The sequence below is a fragment of the Nothobranchius furzeri genome, chromosome 15 (genome assembly GCF_043380555.1).
Source record: "Nothobranchius furzeri strain GRZ-AD chromosome 15, NfurGRZ-RIMD1, whole genome shotgun sequence".
Taxonomy (NCBI): Eukaryota; Metazoa; Chordata; class Actinopteri; order Cyprinodontiformes; family Nothobranchiidae; genus Nothobranchius; species Nothobranchius furzeri.
In genome coordinates, this window is record NC_091755.1 from 56,567,651 (window position 1) to 56,586,940 (window position 19,290).

Sequence of the window (19,290 nt, forward strand, 5' to 3'; positions counted from 1 at the left end):
ACAAGGCCTTCGTAAAGCCAGATCCAGGCCTAGAGCCAATCCAGTTCTGGTCTTCAGGTTAACTGGGAGGACACCAGGAAGGGCCGGGAAACATTTCAACGGGATGAGAGGAAACGGGAGATTGTGTGGCTCTCATCACCTGATAGATCACTTTCTATTTGCTTTTGTTAGTATTCCTCTGTGAGTGTGTGAGTGTGTGTGTGTGAGTGTGTGTTTAACAGTAACTGGTATGGTCAGCGATCATCCCACAGGAATGTGCAGCGAGAGCACATTTCATTCACAGGCCCGAAAACATAATGAAGGGGAAGAGCAGCCGAGCGAGACACGGCCGGGGGCGGGAGAGCGCAGGAGGAAGCAGCTTGAGGACCAGACAACTACAATATTCATCTTCACAGGCAGCGACATTAAGTATGAATGAGACTGAGGAAGAAGCGAGTGAAGAGGGGCACCGGGGAACGCCGAGGAGAAAAGTGGATAAAGATGAATGTTACATAAAAACAAAGGGAGCTGAGTAACGTGTGGGTGAGTCGTCGTCGGAGCACCACAGTAGAGTTACTCAAACACAAATCCATCATTCATTCACACACTCACACTGTCATACACAGGCTAACACACAATAATGAGTAAACACATATACTAAAGTACTTCCGAACAAATGGCATTGAAAACCCCGGCTGGTGTGGAGGTGCGTTATTCAGCAGCGTGTAGTTTCCAGATGGCTGCTGTGGGATCTGAGTAGAGCTCAGGCCTGTTTTACAACGTCTGGACCAGTGAGTGTGACTGACAGCTGTGCTATGCTCTGCCTGCTTAGCACCAAGTGGGCGGGGGCTCCTGTGTACATGTGTTTTGTCAGGTGTGTGTGCCCCAACGCACATGAGCAGGGCTCCCAGGAGCCCCTCATTAGGAGGAAAGATAGAGTGGAGGACTGTGAATAAGTAGGAGAGTGAGTTTATGTTGATGGTGTAATTCAACTTGTGTGTGTGTGTGTGTGCGTGTGTGTGTTTACTCACTGCTGGTCTTAGGCAGGTTCTTGTGGAAGTCCTCCCTGTCATCCTCATGAAGGATGTTGTACACGCTGGTATTGATCAGCTCCTCCTGTTTGTACTGCAGGTATTGAGTCACGTTGTCCGACACAAACACGATGCTGCCCTCCCGATTCACCACGAACAGGAAACCGTCCAGAGCCTGGCAGTGCAGCGACAGGAAGTCGTCATCAAATTAGTAAAAATAAATAAATAAAATACATTCATCTGATGAACGCGAAGGGAAAGCTGGACTCACCTGTAGAAGAAGTGGTCCCAGATGGTCCTTGTCGATGACCCCCTGACCAGTGGAGGACACGTCTGACTTCTGAACGTCATCGTCGTTGGATGAAGCTTTTCCTGCAAATAAAAGGAGCTGCATTAGAAGGAGATCACACAACAAAGACACGAGATGAGCGCGCCACAATACCTGAAAAAAAAAAAAAAAACTCACTACTCTATCTAGACCAGCAGAGGGCAGTGTTTCTCAATACTTACCCCCTTTCTTGTCTTCGATGGAAAGAACGGTTTAAAACTACAGGTGAGGCGGGAGACAGAGGAAGCCCGTCAGGAGGAGTGGAAGGCTGGGTGTGTGTGGAGCAGGTAGCTGCTGTCCCTATGCTTTATATTCAGTGTCAGACTGTGAGGGATTGTCTGGTAGGCTGGGGCTGAGGGAGAGGGAGAGTCAGGGAAGCTCTGGAAGCTATAATGGATCAAGGGCAGGAGCTGAAGCACCTGAATTAATGGAGGGGCTGGGACTCTGGGAGAAAAAGACAACCAGGAGGAAAGAAGGGCGAGAGAGAAGAAGAAAGAAAGGTCCAGGGCTGGGACTGTTGGTTACGGATGGAGACGATAGTGAGGAAAACACTAATAGTGTCTGGGTTGATGTATAAATGAAGGGTTTGGTCTGCAAGAGAGGCAGGCAGGAATTATTCCGTCTGATTAGCTCCCAAGTGGCACTCGTACCCACACAAAGAAAAAAACAGGACGTTACTGCACTGAGAAGTTGGCCTGACCGAAACATAAACATCCCTTCGTTTAAAGATGTTAAGATGCTACCAGTATCCGTCCACGAGCAGCGACACAGATGAGAATCAGATTAGCGAAGAGCAGGAGACCGATGAACGAAAGAGAACAACAAAGACTGGTGTTGAGAGCAGCTGAAAGCAAAAAGAGGAACAGGTAGAGAACAGCAGACGAGTCTGTCATTTCTGTCTTCACTTCCTGTAACTATGGCAACCTGTCAGCAGCCAGTCAGCGCAGGCTGTAGCCTCTTCCCCTTCCTGTTGAGGGTGAAGATAGTGAATGGCTCCCTCCCGGATCTGCGGAAAGTTCACCTCTGACAAACGTCTGAAATCCAGCCACCGTGCTGGTGTGTCTACAGGACAAACGCCTCAGCCACCAACGCAGCAGCAGCTGTAACTCAACTAGTAGTTTGGCAGCTCAGCAGAACGCAGGGGCATGTGGCTGCCTGCAAACGTCCAATTAAAAAGAAGCTGGCGAGGACCGTACACTGCCGTGCGTGATCATAAACACACACACATCACAGAGTAGCAAAGCCCCACCCACGACCCCATCCAAAACAGGTACGGCTGTGAAATTTGTGGGAGATGAATGAGGGATCTGTCCTTGCACCTGGGCTCGGAGGAGCCTGTTAGTTTGTGTGATTCAGGATTTCTTTCACCGCTGTTACAGTAAAAGGTGGCGTGACTTGTGGGTTAGGGGCAGAGCTGTTCGACTCCCTTCCTCTGTGACTCTGTATGATTTGGGACAACTGTATTCACTCACCCTGCTCCTTGATCTGACGGATCTGGCGCACCGTCTCTTTGAGGATGGCGCATTTGTCCGGTTTGACGTTGAAGCTGTCGATGTCGCTGAGGTTGGCTGAGATCAGCTCCGCCAGTTCCTCTATGTATTTGCTCTCCTGCTCCCGACGCTTCCTCTCGCACCTGCAGGAGAACGTTCACAAAGATCTGAAATAAGAATCTGAGTACACCGTCAGAATTTGAGACCTAACTGTTTCTTCATCGAGGCAGAGAAGTGTTCTCATGCCACTGGCTAAAACATCAAACCCAAACCACGATTAACCCACCCTTGTGCAAAGAGGTGGTATCTAATTACTGATCCTTGAGGGCCACAATCTGAGTGGCGCACTGTGTGGCTCCGGGCCAGTGCCAACCAGGGCGCCTGCAGCGATGTTTATCCGGTCCCGGGAAAACGTCGGAGGAAAAGAGGTAAACGAGCAGAAATCCAGGTGAGAACAAGACTTCTCTTAAAGCGTGGTTTATCTAGTAAACATCGGCGTGATCTTCTAGCTTCTTTTCCTTTGTTTGGTGACCTGAGCGCCACTTCCGCATTCCCGCCAGGCCGCGTTGCGGCGCGGTTTCTCCATCCAAGTTTTTTAAGGTTGGTTTATCCTCATTCCTCAGTGGTTTCTCCTCCTGTTCCCTCCATAAGTGGTTTTTATAAACACCGTGGATCTAACCCTGCTAATTTATGTCCACTAACTCCAGCTGTTTCTGTAGTTTCTGATTCCTCCACCTCACTCAGCATGGCTCTATTAAATACCTGCTCTGTTAATAAGACCTTCCTGCTCAGCGATCTAATTCTGTCTAAAAACCTGGATTTTCTGTTTCTGACTGAAGTTTGGCAGCAAACATCTGATTATTCTGCTCTGATTGAACTTTGCCCGAGTGGTTATTCTTTTCTTAGCCAGCCCCGGGGTTCTGGTCGTGGTGGAGGCCTAGCTGTTGTTTTCAGAGACCGTCTTCCATATAGCTCTACAACCTCTGGTCACTTTGCTTCCTTTGAACTGCAGCTGATTAAAGTCGGGCGTAAGGACCCGTTCTACTGTGCTGTGGTCTATCGTCCACCTGGTCCAAACAGTTCTTTCCTTCAGGAGTTTAGTAACTTTCTCTCCTCCACTGTGAAGCTGTCCAGACTGGTGATTGTTGGTGACTTTAACATCCATGTTGATGATCCCTCTGATCACTTTGCCATGAATTTCTCCAGCCTCATGGACTCCTTCAGCTTTACCCAGCATGTTTCTGGCCCCACACACACACACCGGGGGCACACTCTGGACCTTGTTTTTACCCTGAGTCTAAATGCTGACAGTGTTTGTCCTGAGGACGTTTATATTTCAGATCACCATTGCATTTTCTTTAACTTGTCAGTTTCTGCATCCCCACCTCCTGCTCGCCGTATGGTTAGTTCTCGTTTTCTTAATGAGAGCACAGCTAGCAATTTTTTCTGCTGCTTTTGATCCACCCTGTTCTTCTGTTAACGACCCAGATTCCATAACTTCTCAGTTTAATGAGCACTGCCTCTCCATTCTGGACAACATCTGTCCTGTCAGAACCAGATCAGTTCCTGCAGTGAACCCTACTCCCTGGTTTAATGACAGCCTTCGCAGCCTGAAGCGCCAATGCAGAAAAATTGAGCGTTTGTGGAAGAAAACCCATCTCCACGTCCATCTGCTGCACTTAAAGGATCTTCTGACATCCTTTAACTCTGCAGTCAGAGATGCTAGGGTTTCCTATTTCTCCAACCTGGTGTCCCAGAGCAAAGGGAACCCCAAGGTGCTGTTTAACACCATCAGCAGCATCGTCTCTCCTGCCTCTCCTACAGCCTCCATCCACTCTGTTGCAGACTGTGAGGTTTATTGAATTTTTATTATGTTCCAAACTATTCACTATATTACAAAAGTATTGAATCTTAATTGCTTCAGATTTGGCTTTCAATGTAATTCTTCACAAAGGGATCAGACCAACAGCTGCATGGACCTGGCTAGAGGAACCACTGACCCACTAGCCCCCCCCCCCCATGCCGTGAGCTCTCACACTCACCCTAGACTGGGCGTGTCGCACGTGGAGAGCTTCCGTTTCCGGTTTTCTGAGCTCAGAGGTTCCATGGAGTTCTCCCCCAGTCCGCTCATCGTGAACACATATCAGCACCTGTGAGGAAGATGCACACAGCTGTAAACGGAGACAGAAATAAACCTGGACAATAAAGTCCCCGTTAGCATTTGAAGATGGTATGGTTCATGTTAATTTGCAGGTAGGAAGATGTTCATCCTCTTGGAGTCGACCAGCATAACTAAAACAGGAGAAGCAGCAGACAGAGGAGGGAAAAATATGCTTATATGATGCAAATGGTATTCTCCTGGCAGCTCCTGACAAACATAAACATGTCTCATCAGCCTCCTCCTCCTCCTGTCTGGAGAACAGAGGCATGTGAAGTTGTGCTGTGTGTGAGGGCCTGTGCATGCACAAGTTCATCAGCTCACACACACACGCGCACACACATCGGATTAACAGCGTCTCTGATGATAAGCCGCAGTGTGCTGCTAACCCCGTTAGACTGGCATCTCTCTCCCATAATGCATCACACTTCGTCTCCAGGAAGTGAGCTGATGCAGGTTGTAGGGTAGGGAGGCAGATGGGATGGAGGGAGGAGGAGGAAGAGATGAGGGGAAAGGGAAGGGGAGCGTTGAAGTGAGTGCTGATTGGCCACTTGCTTTACCATGGCGACAGCAGCTGACACTGGGGAAAGGTAGGAGGGAGGGAAACGGGGATGGAGGATGGAGAGGGACACAGAAAGTGCACAGAGGAAGAGAAAATAGGGAGGGGTATCAAAGAGGCGGAGGCAGTGGGAGGGAAAGCAAGCTGAGACGGAGGTAAAGTCACAGTGAGACAGGAAGAACAGGTGAGAGGAGGAGGAGGCGCAACGCTCAGACTGCCTGGTCTTCTGGATACACATGAGGTTCCCAGAGCAGGCTGCATGCCTCCAAACCTCCGTACCCCTCTTAAGCGTCACAGCCAGAGCAGCTTTCTTCATTCCATTGATTACATGGTTGTCCTCTGACCAGAGCGGTACCTCTGCTGCAAAGCAAATCAGGCCAGCGGTGGGGAGAGAGGCCAGTCTGCTTCTTAATCAGCATCCACCATCTCAGGTTGCTTCATGTGGTCCATGAAACCATCAGACCCTGTTGCATTTGTGTTTTGACAGGTGTGTGTGTGTGGGGTGGGGGGGGGAGAGAACCATCACAGCTCATGCACCTGGCTAAAAAAAGGTTTGAACCTGGGGGGGGGGGTCTTCTGTTTGAGTTAGTAACAAGTGATAAGTGATAAACACACCATCTTCCCAAGACAGAAACAATGCAGGAGCTGCTTCCATGCGTTTTTCCTTCTCTTGCCAGACAACAACAGGGAATTCTCCTAGATCTGCTTCTAAAGGCACGGTATCCTGTCAAAGTGCCGAGCAGTCCCTCCCTCTTTTAGTTTCTGCTTTAATCTCTCCCTAGAGTCCCTCCCATCAGACTGTCTGTCTGCCTTTGTCTGCCTACCTGCTCCTCCTCTCCGTTTCGCCTCCCCACGTGCCCGTCTACCTGCCCCCCAGTCTGCTGCTCTTCGTTAGACAAAACCCTCGCTTGCTGCTGTCTGATGAAACCCACCATGAGGGAGATGAGGCACAGAGGAGGCAAAAAGCAGCAAAGGCTGCGTTTGGGGGGGAGGTATAAAGTCGGAGTACTCAGAACTCAAAGCGCCAAAGCAAACTGTTTGAGTGAAACTTAGTCTTTGCTCCTACAATCCCGCCTGTTCGTTCGTTCGTTCGCCTATTGATGGAGTTCTCAATGGGGGAGCCGCTCTAATTGCAGAGTGAATGAGGCTGCCCCAGAGAATGGTTGATTAGGAGGCTGCTGAATGCCCCAGGGAAATGGGTCACCTCCAGCCTGGCGCGGGCCGCCCGCTTTTTCCAGCACGAGGAGAAAGTCAATTACACGCTACAGGCAGTGGGGCCTGGTGGCAGAGGGGTGGCGGGGCGGTGCTGGGCACAATAAAGCAGTGAGGGGTAGAGGGAATGAGATGAGCAGGAGGAGACGGCCATGGCAGTATTGAGGGCAGCGAGGGGAAATAAGAGTGATGGATGTGAAAACAGGATGGTGGTTTGGTTCCCCTGAAGCTGGAACGTCACACAGTTTTGACCAAATTCAACACACATAAGAAGCAAATAAACCAATAAAACTTTACATGATAGGAAAAACGATCTGACCTTTTTACACTTTCATTACATTCAAGTGATGCAAATCACAGGTGGAGCTTCAATCCTCAGGCTAATTCAATACCCTCCATGTTGGTACCACGTGAGGAGAAGCGTACAGAGAAGCAGCAGAATCTCCATTTCCATCAGACAGTTCAGACCCCCCCCCCCCCCCCAAAAAATGCTCAGCACCATCTAGAAGTGTCTAAACTAGCTCCGCTCTAGTGAGGCCATGCCTGCTCCTCGTTAGGACCATCACAGCTCATGCACCTGGCTAGAAAAAGGTTTGAACCCTGCCTGACCTGACTCCTAACCCTGATCTTGACTCGAGTGACTTCCCGGGGGCGCTGCCTTCACACTGACCCACATATTTTCCGGGTCGTTAAACGAGCACGGCGGTAGGATCGCTGACCAGGGTTGGAGCCGAACCTCGGCGCTCTGCTGAAGGACCCGAGCCTGCTGATGGCCCTGGATATCAGCAGAATCTCACCGTTTACAGCTTCACGGTAAAACCAGAGATAACCCTCAGACAGTTTTTGTTTGTTTTAATGTCTCTTTATGAGAGATGATTGTAATTTTCTAGAAAGTATACATCAGTCACTTTATCAGATACATCATGTGTGAAAATCCCAGTGGTCCCCTAGTGGAAGGCTGCTGTATAAGCTTAAAGCTCCGCCCTCTTACTATAAACCAATAAGATATCATTCCAGCCAAATAAATAAAAATAAGCATAAGCTTAAATAATTTTCCAGAGTCATAGGTGCACATTTTTTCTGATGTCATCTCAAACAACCGTCTCCTTGGCTTCGACCCGGACGTCTTAGTTCCACTTCAGCTTCAGACATGTGTGTTTTCACATCAGCTAAACCAGCAGGCCTCTGACCAAGCAGAGTCTAAACGGATACAGCGACTACAAACTGAAAGCAAAAACGTGGTTTGGGAAGACAGGAAACACAGCGAAGAGATGACAGAACTCCCACAGCACAGTGAGTCACGCAGTGGGTGAAAAAAATACCAACAACAAACAATGCAACTAACGAGAATATGCAGCACAGAGTTTCTGGGGTAGAGGATGAGCGAGCGGGAAAAAGTGAGCAACAAACAGCACCGTGACGCTCCGTCGGGCTGCGGTGCTGGTGCTTTGCCTTAAACCGAGGGAGGATTATTCCTGTCCGAAAGGCGTCGCTTATCGTCTGGGGGTTCCCCAAACTGAATTCAGTAAATGTTAAAGCTCCATTCAGAGTTCAGCTTGGTGAAATCTTGAGGTTAAGACTGAACATTTAGAGAGACTAGTGGTCAATTCTGGTGATTGAAAATGATTGGACTGTAAAGGCAGAAGGATCAGGGCAGGCTACTGGTACAAGAGGAGGAGTGAATGAATTAAATCTTTATTTCGAACATTATAATAAAAATAAAAATAACTATTATAACAATAGTAATAATAACAAAGTCATTGTAGACATTAAAAATAAAATCACACTGATAATCACACAAAAATTAAATGATCATGTTCTGTTCGAAAAGGAGTAGGAGGAAGCTAGTGCTTATTAAATCCTACCCCCTTTTCCCATTTATTCAAGATCAGGAGGCAGGAGGAAGTGGGAGGCGGGCTCTACAGGAGGTGCATAACCTGATCTGCCTTAAACTGGTCTAAATCATCAGTGAATTCTCTCAAAGTCAAAGAAAAACTAAATCCAACAGATTGGTGTAGATCTGTCTGGCATTTAGAGATTGGTTAAGAGAACAGCGTAAACTCTGCAACAACAGATCCACGGTTAGACTATCTCTGGTTCTAGTGACTATAGCCAAATGACATCGATTTAAAGTGAGTGGAAAAAGAACGATATTACCCAGAACCCTCTGCTGTGTTGGTAAGAAGAAGGAAGTCAAAACCACAGTTAGTTACTGAAAATGCACCTCGACCGCACACGAACAAGAACCTGAGCGGCTTCCTGAAAGTGTCATGGACTCCAGACTGATCAGAGGGCTAGAAGGGTTTTAACAAAACTGTCAGAAGATCTACAATGACGTGACTAACCTTCGAGTCCACCCAACTCAAGATGTGCCACGACTAACCTCAGAAAACACAAAAATCTGTATAAATCAACCAGTTTTACAAATATGAAAGTAAAACGTGACGAGGTTGTCGGCGTCTGCCCCACAACCCAAACTTTCGCTGGAGATCTTGACTCTGAGTGGGACTGTGCTTAACGATGTTCGAGCAAAAACGACGACGGCTCCATCAGTTTATCGACGCACTGAAACTTCAAATGGGCATGAAATGAGACCAGTGGGCAGCCGGAGCTCAGGAGGTAGAACGGGTTTTCGAGCTATCAGAGGGTTGTAGGGTCGATCCTGACTCTCAGCAGAGCATTCTGCTATTGTGTCCTTGGGAGAGACACTAAACCCACCTTGCCTGCTGGTGGTGGTGGGAGGGACCGGTGGCGCCAGTGCTTGGCAGCCTCACCCCTGTCAGTGTGCCCCAGGGCAGCTGTGGACACTATGTAGCTCAGCAGCGTGTGAATGTGTGTGTGAATGGATGAATGACACACTGTAAAGTGATTTGGACTCCGCTGACTCGGAAAGGTCGGTCACCTATCATTAACGTGATGAGCATCCCCTTAAGGAATGCTAGGCATTTACTCAAAACAGTATCTACATGCATCAATGTACTGTTGTCTTTACATTTGAACTCTGTGTGGAAGAACTCCACGTTCCCTCATTCTAACTCTGTTTACCCCCCCCCCCCCCCCACACACACACTGACTTCACTCCTTACACAATCACCCCTGCTGTCTGTGCAATGGCAGCAAGTCTGCAGATCCGTTTGTGTGAGAATGCACAGGAACGAAAAAGAAAGTGCGGTTTGGTAAAGCCTGGGCACATTTGTGTGTGTGTGAGTGTGTGTCTGTTGTTGTCACCTGCAGACATTGGGGGAAAAGATTAATGCTCTCTTTCAGCTTCTGTGGCAGGTAGAGCACGGAGAATAATTTGATTTCTCCTCCTGTCTCCTTGCTGTCTTCCTGCTCCTGATTTTCTCAGCTGGCTGAAAACAGTCCCCCCCCACCCCACCCCCCATCCTGGAAATATTTTCCACCTTCAAACACAAACACACAAAGAGAGAAATAAAGAAAACTCCTCCATGAAACACTTGCTTGAGAAAAACACGCGACATTTCCGTGCTCTGGTCGAGAGGGATGTTGCAAGAGTGTGGCAACGAGTAGAAACTGAGTCGGACAAACCGCTCAACCTAAACCCAGCAGGCTGTTACCATGACAACCATACAGGATGTTAGCCCACCTTGTGACAGCGCCAAGATGACAGACGGTAAGATGCCCCACCTCCCCTCACTCTGGGGGCGTGGTCCTATGTGGGATGATCAGTCGCCTCTGGAGGAAAAACAAACATGAAGAAAAAGTTTATCACTCCTGCTCACCAGTGCAAGTTCATTAAAACCGTATCAATGAATAACAAGTAGCATTATTAATCAGCAGCCTGAAGACGTCTGCAAAGGAAGCAGCGTTATTGGCTTAATGAGAAAAAGGAACTGGGGACGAGGTCGGCTTTGTGCTTTTGTCTTCATTATAGGAGCACGTGTGCAGAGTGCATACTCTACCGTGTGTGTTTTTTTTTTGCATCGATGCACACCACTCTCGCAACAATACAAAATGCACACATGCACAGACATACACATTAGAAGTCATGCTGAAGTCCAAGTGTTACAGAACATTTGAAACCTGAAAGTGACAACACCAGATCCTGATTTCAGCCTGTCGCTCCAACTGTAACAACAAAGACTGCCCCCACATCTCTCAACTGACTTAAGCACTCCGGAGGTAAACTAGCAGATTTGACTCTAATACTTTATTGGCAAAGTTTCTCCACCCATCACGGACTCAGAGCGGGAGGACAAAAACAAACTATTAGGCTAAATCAAGGAGCTAATTCCAATAACGTGTGTGTGTGTGTGTACTTTAGATGCTTAAGTGGACACAATTTAAGTTTTAACCAGTAGTGTGTGGACATTTGGTTGGTCCACACAATAACAAAATACCCTGAAACTTGGTTTTAGAGATATGGTGTGAATTAACTTTTAGTTTAGATTAGGAATAGATCTGCATGGGTTAGGGTTAGGCATAGTGGAGTCACTTAAATAAATGGAAGTCAATGGAGGGTTCACTCAAGGATACAGAACAAGGGTGTGTGTGTGTGTGTGTGTGTGTGTTCTGGTCAGGCTAGATGATGTAGTAGCTCAAGCGTTCTCTCTAAACAATCACAAGAGAGCGTGTCCTGTAGGGGTAAACAGTGCGTAACCATGTGAACGCTAGGCGTTTCCATGACACCCCATCATCAGTAAAGCACATCAGCATCTCTCACGTTTGTCTGTCATTTGTGTGAGTGGTTATGTGCTTGTTTATATACCATGATGGGGTCCAAACCCTGCTAGGATATCAACAGATGTGACATCTCTGGTAAATGTGCAGACCTAATGGCAAAATTGTGATTTTCTTCCTGGAGGATTAAGGCTTAGCTGTAGGCATACACTTCTGATAGTTTAGATTACAATAAATTATCATTTTACACAAAAGTGTAGTTGCACATAGGTCAATTTGTTTTTAACTACAGGACATTGAAATCACGTCAAGCAGCACGTTTACGACGAGATCTCAAAGTTTAGTCCAAGTGTGTGCTTTCATTGCTGAGCTTGTGCCTTAAACGGCTGCATTGTGTATGTTTACGTGTGTGAGTGTGTGTTTGACCACTGGCTGCACCCATGATTGGGAGCAGATGAGGACTCGGAGTGTGTATGGGCTGGGGGGGAGAAGAAAGGAGGGTGGGTGCTCTAGTTTAGGTGATGTATGGACTCACACACCAACAAAGACCCTCCTTCAACTTATGTTTCCTTTTAATAGCAAGGGTAGAAAACTATAGCCAGTGAATGAAAGTTTAAGTAGGGAGAATTTACAGCTGACAGATTTACGAGCGGAGACAACAGAACATTCAGTGTGATTATTACAGCTCTTTGTGCTCACTTTGCCACAGCCATGAAAGCTGCAGTGAATCAAATGGTAGTCAACGGCATGTGGTGCTGCTCATACCGGCGTAGAGCCTTGAATATAAAAGCAGTGTGAATAAGCTTAAGATTCCGAGTCAATGGAGAAATGCTCGGCTCGCAGGCACCAAGGCCTTCTTCAGTCAGCGCTCCTAGCCGACGCGTCTCTTCATCTCCTTTCACTCCTCAGTAACTCATCACCAGCACGTTGAATAAATCCTCCAACTGTACTGCGTGAATGTTCACATACTTGTCTTTTTGCCAGCGTACTCAAGCAACCTAATAAGCATCTTACACACATACAAGACACTTAAAGATTCAATAAAAATATTGCTTCGACAATACAAGTTTGATTGTTGGGAGGTACCAGTAGAGACCAGAAATCTGATCTCTGACATTTCCACATTTTGAACTAGCAAAGGCACATTTAACTGGTCAGTTTGTTGTGCCTTTTGAGATTCCTTCCTCTTTCAATGTTATATGATTTGGTTTAAATCTAAACCGATGAATTGTTCTTTTGCATTTCTAAATGCCATCTGACATTTTTTGAAAATTTAAACAGCAACTGTCTCTAAAAGGACTGCTATAGGTGACAAACTACAGAATAATGTATACTCAGAACAAGGAATGACTACAGAAGGACCACAAAGTAAAAAATGAGTTCAGTCAATATGTGTTTTATTCTGATTATTTTAGTTGGGGTTCTAATTTATTCTGTGAAGATTAGGTATGAGGCAAACCTATACAACGAATATAAAGAATGAGAAGAAATCTACAATGAAGATGGAAACAAAGAGGTGTGCACAGTGATCTTCACTGGCTTGTTGTCTTCTGAAGCTAAACAACTTCTGTAGTAGAAATTTTCTCATTGTATCCAATTTGAAAAATAGTCTAAACATAATAAACTAAAGGTTTCGACAAAAAAATAAAAGATGGAACAACCACAAGGCGGCCTGGTGATCTTATCTTTGCTTTTTGCGGATGATGTGGTTCTCTTAGCTCCATCAAACTTTGACCTTTAACTCTCGCTGGGAGGTTAGCAGCAATGGAGGATCGGCTCCTCCGAATCAGAGGCCATGGTTCTCAACTGCAATAGGCTGGATTATCATCTCTTGGTCGGGGGCGTGGTCCTATCTCATGCGGGGAAGTATAAGTGTCAGGGTCTCGTTGACCAATGAGGGACGGAGGGAGCAGGGGTTGACAGACAGATCGGTGTAGTGTCTGCAGTGACGCAGATGCTAAACCTGTCTATTTTGGTGAGGAGGGATCTAAGCCAGAAACAAAAACAGATTTTTCTACCCGCCAGGGTCTAAAAACCTAGTTAGTCCACAAAAATTCTCTTGTTCACAATCCAACATAATATACCAACAAAAATATTCTAAATGCCCTTCAAGTGCATCTCTTTCTCATCATAACCTCCATTAGCTTCATCATATTAGCTTCAAATTTTTGAACAACATCTTACTTGATCCAACAGGTGAAACAAAATCTTCAATTATTGTCTGATAAGTCAGAAGTGCCACTCTCCATTCTCACGTGTAGCTTGAATATATTGAGGCATGCTGTAATTGTTGATTGACACATAAAGTAGTTGGAATTCGAAAAACAACCATCGGCACCTTGAGAACCCCCCCTGGCCTGTTTCTGCAAAAAGAATAAGATCATTTGGGATTGGTGGATTGCTCCATGCAGTGTGCGTCAGGCACACAAAACATCTGAACACAACCTGTGCAAATACATTGTCCATCATTACTTTTTGTACAGACAATATCTCTTATAAAAATGTTATATATCGCCTAGCCATAGTAGACGTGAAGAAACAGCAAAGTGGCTGGTGATTTATTTGTTTAGTTTTTAGTAGAATAGATCATATTTTATGAATGCAATGACATAATACACCATTCGATTTAATCCAAGAACTTCATTAGTGCTAGGTTGCTCTTTCGATCCAGTTGCATTGTTCACATTTAACAAATGGATTAATCTCCACTTCCATAATCTTTAGCATAAATTAATAAAAATGCAACTATAAGAAGTGGTGGTGTTGGGGAAATGGAATGCTGCACTGGCCTTTCTAATACTAAATGTCCTAAAATTGATGATTTCCTTTCTCTTCTTCACAGTTTTCGCTTTTCTTTTTCCAATCATTTGTTTATGCACGGGTCTCCTCAAACTCCCAACACGTTTCAGTGGGGTTCAGAACTGGATTTTTATTTCCTTTCTTGTCTACTCTGCAGTAAATGTATTTGGGATCATTGTCCTGATGGGAGGCTTGATTTTGGCCAAGCATCGAATGTCTGGCAGATGGCCTCACATTTGACTTTAGAACATTTTGGTACACAGAAGAGTTTATGGTGGACTCAATATCCCCATTCAAATACTTTCCAGACAAGCCCATGGTGCTTTCTTCCTGTCTCAGTGTGATTTAAGTAAGGACCGAATCGCCACAAGGCGTGGGTTGAAGTTGTATTTAACAAATTTTAAGACTTAATGATTATATTGAGTGTTGCCTGATATGTAAAACATTTGAATGTTTCCATTTTACCACAATCACAGGAAATTCTAAAATACTGACATTTAAAAAGCACAGATAGGTTGAATCAGCATCATATGAACTACTTTATGTAACATTTGTGACGCTTGTTTTTATGTAAAGGTCCTGCAATCCAGCTTTAAAGCAGGGCTTACAGTATGTCTGTCAGAAAACCATTTACGGGAATCTTTATCCAATCAGGCCAAGCCTCAAGGGTCATCAACATAAACAGTTTCACTTTTAAAGAAACAAAATATTGTTGCCATTAAAAAGCTGCCGATGTAATGAAGCTAGCCTGTGCCACAATCACAACCAAACAGGAAACATTAAAAAGCATTAATACTAAATAAAATTTTCTTGAATTTGAATCTAGGTTCAAATCCTCTTAGTAAATCCCAATCCTTTTCAATCCCTCATCAAATCTGATTACGTTTAGCTTGAAACACTGGCAATTAACCCAAACTGCAAGGAGCTAACATTTAGCTTAATCATCCTTTATTTTTAATTAAAAAGATTAACTTATGAGTAGCAAACTGTTAATAGTCAGAATTTGTTGTGACAAACTAAAACAAGATGGGTACTATATAGGTATTAGATATAGTTTTACGTCCAGTGAAATAATCTCTGCCTTTACAAGACCTCTTAACTCCCATTCAGATATCTCATTAAGGGAGAGAACATTTACACAGATCCTAAAGTTTCTTGGTCAGTTTCATCTGTCTCTTTTACTTCATATTACTTATTTTGCTGTTTTTACTGTACGATTTCTTCCATATGCATGTATAATAACCAAGAAGAAAAGGACTCGTGTTTTCTGGCTGTATACACAACGGCACAGTGAAGAATGTAAGAGTTTAGTCTTTGTTCACCCAGTCTTGGGCCAACAAACCCAGCAAACTTGCCACGTTGACTCCCCTTAAACAAATCAAGCCACAGAAGCTAATAAAAAAGACTGCTTCCACAGACAAGGGGTACCAGAGAGGGGAGCCATTCTTAGCTCCCCTGCACAACACCGAACACTGTTATTCACACGGAACAGAAAGTGCCAGTCTCCATCATCCACGCCCCCATCTTAACAGCTGTTCAACACTGCTTTGATGTTATATTGTTCTTTACCATCCTTTTCATAGGAAACAAATTACTCCTTAGTTCAGTGACAAAGTGAGAGGGAATGTTCCATCTTTAGATGAGTTACTGCTATCACAGCACAGAGCCTGCTGCTTCAAAACTTCACACTTCAGAGGAAAAGGAGGGGTGGAAACTGGAGAAAGGCAGAGGCAAAGTGTCCGTCTGAAGGCACAAACAGGTTCAGAAAGCCTAAAACTAAACACGTCCAACCTTTCAGGGTATGTCTGCTGTTGGCTGTCATCAAACTAAGATTTCCATATTCAAAAACAGAAGCAGACATTTGAATGAGTCATCTTTACCAAGAGGGTGGAGGAAAAGTAAACTCACAGCACAACACAATGTGCTACAGCACATATTTAATCCTAAAAACTGTCTGCAGTACAAAAGAGGTACTATAAACTAGGGTTAAAACTAAAGTTTAGGATCACGTTTTGATAACTTCAAAGATATAGTTCTGATCTCTAAAGTGGGGGTCTACAAGAAAAAGTGACAGTTGCTACGTTTACATGGGCACAAGTAATTGGAATGAATGCCTATCAGATCAAAAATTTTTCATCTAAACATGTCAGTCGGAATATTCTGGTCCAATACGGCCCAATCGGAATGAAATTCCATTCCAATTGAGAGAGGTGGTTTTGTCCGATCATCATTCCGATTGATGTCCATGTACACACTCATTTGGATTCTTAAGAGTAAAATAACGCCCACTGTGCATGTGTATAACTTCGTTGGGACGTCTTTCCGCCTTTGCAGACGCTCAGGACGAGTCGAAAACATGGCGGGAGGTAAACAGAAGTTATCTTGCTCTCCTCTCCGGTGGCGGACGAGCAGTAGCGTTATGTACCGCTGAGCCTGTAGCATAGTTAAAGCGATCAGCGACAATGCCCGGCCTCATGTGGCAAGAGTATGCAGGCAGTACCTGCAGGATGAAGGGATTGAAACAATTGAATGGCCTTCACGATCCCCTGACCTAAACCCAATAGAACATCTGTGGGACATTATGTTTCGGTCCATTAGGCGGCACCAGGTTGATCCTCACTGTACAAGAGCTCAGGGATGCCCTCACACAGATCTGGGAGGAAATGCCACAAGACACCATCCGTTGGCTCATTAGGAGCATGCCCCGACATTGTCAAGCATGCACACAAGCTCGTGGGGGCCACACAAGATACTGAAAAGCAATATGAGTTGCAGAAGGACTAGCCTGCCACATCTTCATTTCACTCCGATTTTAGGGTGTCTACACAATTGAGCCCTCTGTAGACTGACAACTTTTATTTCCATTAAAAGACTTGGCATCCTTTTGTTCCTAAAACATCGCCCTGTCGTGTAGTGGGATGAATCTACCTACATTTTCCTTTTCAAGCGCTTTTTGTTTTCCTGTTTTTTATTTGACTACTTTCCTGTCCTGTCTGTCTCTCTTCTTTCTGCATCTCCTCTCAAACCTGCAGAAACACTGTTGCCTGGCTTTCTACTTTTTCACCTCATGAGTTACTTTTGAACTAAGTACTTCAAAGGCTACCGACTGCAAAGCATTGGATTGGAATGTGCGCTGCATGGCTCTGCCGGTGGGTGAAGTTACTGGACCACAGGTGATGAGTTGTTCTGCAGCGGAGCGCGTCAGGTATGACAAAATCTTAAATTTTGAAATTCTGAATTTGAGCAGACATGAACGATTGTGTGTTAATTATATTTTCTGATGGTGCCACTTTGTGAATGTTACTGTGGCCATGCACAGGATGCAGCTGCCTGGAGATCAGCGCTCTGCGTCCTCTCCGCTCAAAAGAATCCTTGCTATGCTGAGATATAGGTAGAAACTATTTATTTTTTTAATTTCACCAATACACATCCCTATTCACAAGCATAAACATATATAGAGTTGACAGTTAAGACATAAGTTAACACAAAGGATTTATTACAAATACACTTATCACACGATGTGAAACGATAAAAAAAAGAAGGTGCATCATTAAAAATTAAATAAAAACATATATTGGGATGCAGACACATAAATTCAGTGTCTGTTTTGTGCACACCATAAATCCTCTTTAGTTACCCCTTTTAGAGTTCCTGGACATTGCACTATTAATTAACATTACTAAAATTCAATCTGAACACTTTTAAATCTACACAATTGTTCAGGAAGATGTCACTCAAACGTTTGAAGCTAAGATTTGGATGTTAATGGAGATATTAAAAGATCCATCAGTGGGAAATTTTGAATGTTTTCATCTATAAATTATGTTGGATTGTGAATGCAAGACTATAACTATTTAAATTACTGAAGTACTTTTAAAAGGACTTCTGGATGTAAAAACATTTCTTTTGGGAGAGAGCTCTATTCTATCAATCATATGAGGTAATCAAGTGAATGATCTGTGAAATAAATATGTCATGAATTATGTTTAATGAAAACAGGACTACGGCACAGACATACTGATCCTCATCTCCATAGAAACGCATGACACATTGTTCTAACCAATCAGAGCTTTCGGCTGCCGCAGGAGAATCTGGTGTTGACTTCAAGTGTCCAATCCACTTTACTACAACTTATCAACAATCCAGAGATATAAAACAAGGCAACGCCATTTTTAAGTCAGTTCCATTTTGACTTCAGTTCTATTCACCATCATCCTAAAGAAAAGCGCAGCCTGGCCAGATGTGTTTTCTTCTTTAAACTAAGAACTGTGAAGCGGGAGATTTTCGTCGTTTAACAACCAGACGACGTCCTTTCAAAATAAGAGCACCTGCTGACGCCGCCGAACGGTACCGGGGTCGACCCTCCAGACGGGCTTTGAAACGTTGTGATCGCTGCACCGACAGCTCCATCGTACATCCGAGGTCTCCAGACCTGGCATTTCCTGATCTACCTGGGAGACCCCCACTGGGTACGTACACGGCAAAATAGCGGCTCATGTCATCACTTTATAAGCCTCGTGATATCTAGTCATAACAAAGACGACCAGATTCTTTGACGTCAGCCTAGAGAATCTGAACCAGACACACACACACACGCACCAACACAACATCCGAATCCATTTTCATTCATCACAGAGTTAGTCCTGGTAGATTGTTTAGAATTTATAATTCAGAAATTAAAGATTCTCAAACGATCCCATCTCTCTCTCTTTTCTTGTCTCAAAGTCAACACAGAGTGTTTAATTAAACTCCCTGATGATAAAAACAGCCTATTCTTCTGTTTATAAAAAGTGAACTACTAACAGTGTATTAAAATACAACTTTAGATAGTTACATCACTTGATTCCGTTACAGAGGCTTTGTACGGTGAGCATTATTTTGAATTTCCAAGTGGATTGACAGCAGTGTTTACTATGTCTATGTTTATTGTTGAATCCTTGACTTCCATATATAATTGGAATCATAAGAACCCTAGCTTTCAAATGATGTGTAATATCTATATGTACATAGAACAAGTGTTGCAAAAAATATGCTAATTTGATGTGGAAGTTTGCAATGTTCCATCCGCAAGATCAATTCATAAGCATAAAAGA

At 44.6% G+C, this 19,290-nt stretch overlaps 1 protein-coding gene and 1 long non-coding RNA gene across 4 annotated transcripts in view; one reads left to right on the forward strand and one right to left on the reverse strand.

Moving 5' to 3' along the window:
* The window catches only part of LOC107391157 (nuclear receptor coactivator 3), an 83,058-nt gene that overhangs the window by 12,826 nt on the left and 50,942 nt on the right, over window positions 1–19,290 (reverse strand). For all 3 annotated transcript variants that reach the window (XM_054746075.2, XM_054746072.2, XM_070545034.1), the window contains exons 2-6: window positions 10,365–10,453; window positions 4,871–4,978; window positions 2,811–2,971; window positions 1,282–1,382; window positions 1,011–1,185 (exon numbers count right to left, since the gene is read on the reverse strand). In XM_054746075.2, the coding sequence (XP_054602050.2) occupies window positions 1,011–1,185; window positions 1,282–1,382; window positions 2,811–2,971; window positions 4,871–4,959 (526 nt within the window). In that variant the 5' untranslated portion in view covers window positions 4,960–4,978; window positions 10,365–10,453. The remainder of the gene's footprint in view (window positions 1–1,010; window positions 1,186–1,281; window positions 1,383–2,810; window positions 2,972–4,870; window positions 4,979–10,364; window positions 10,454–19,290) is intronic.
* On the forward strand, window positions 92–18,066 carry LOC139063345 (uncharacterized). Its single transcript, XR_011516724.1, has 3 exons — window positions 92–522; window positions 17,230–17,402; window positions 17,517–18,066. It is a non-coding gene; the product is annotated as an uncharacterized lncRNA (long non-coding RNA).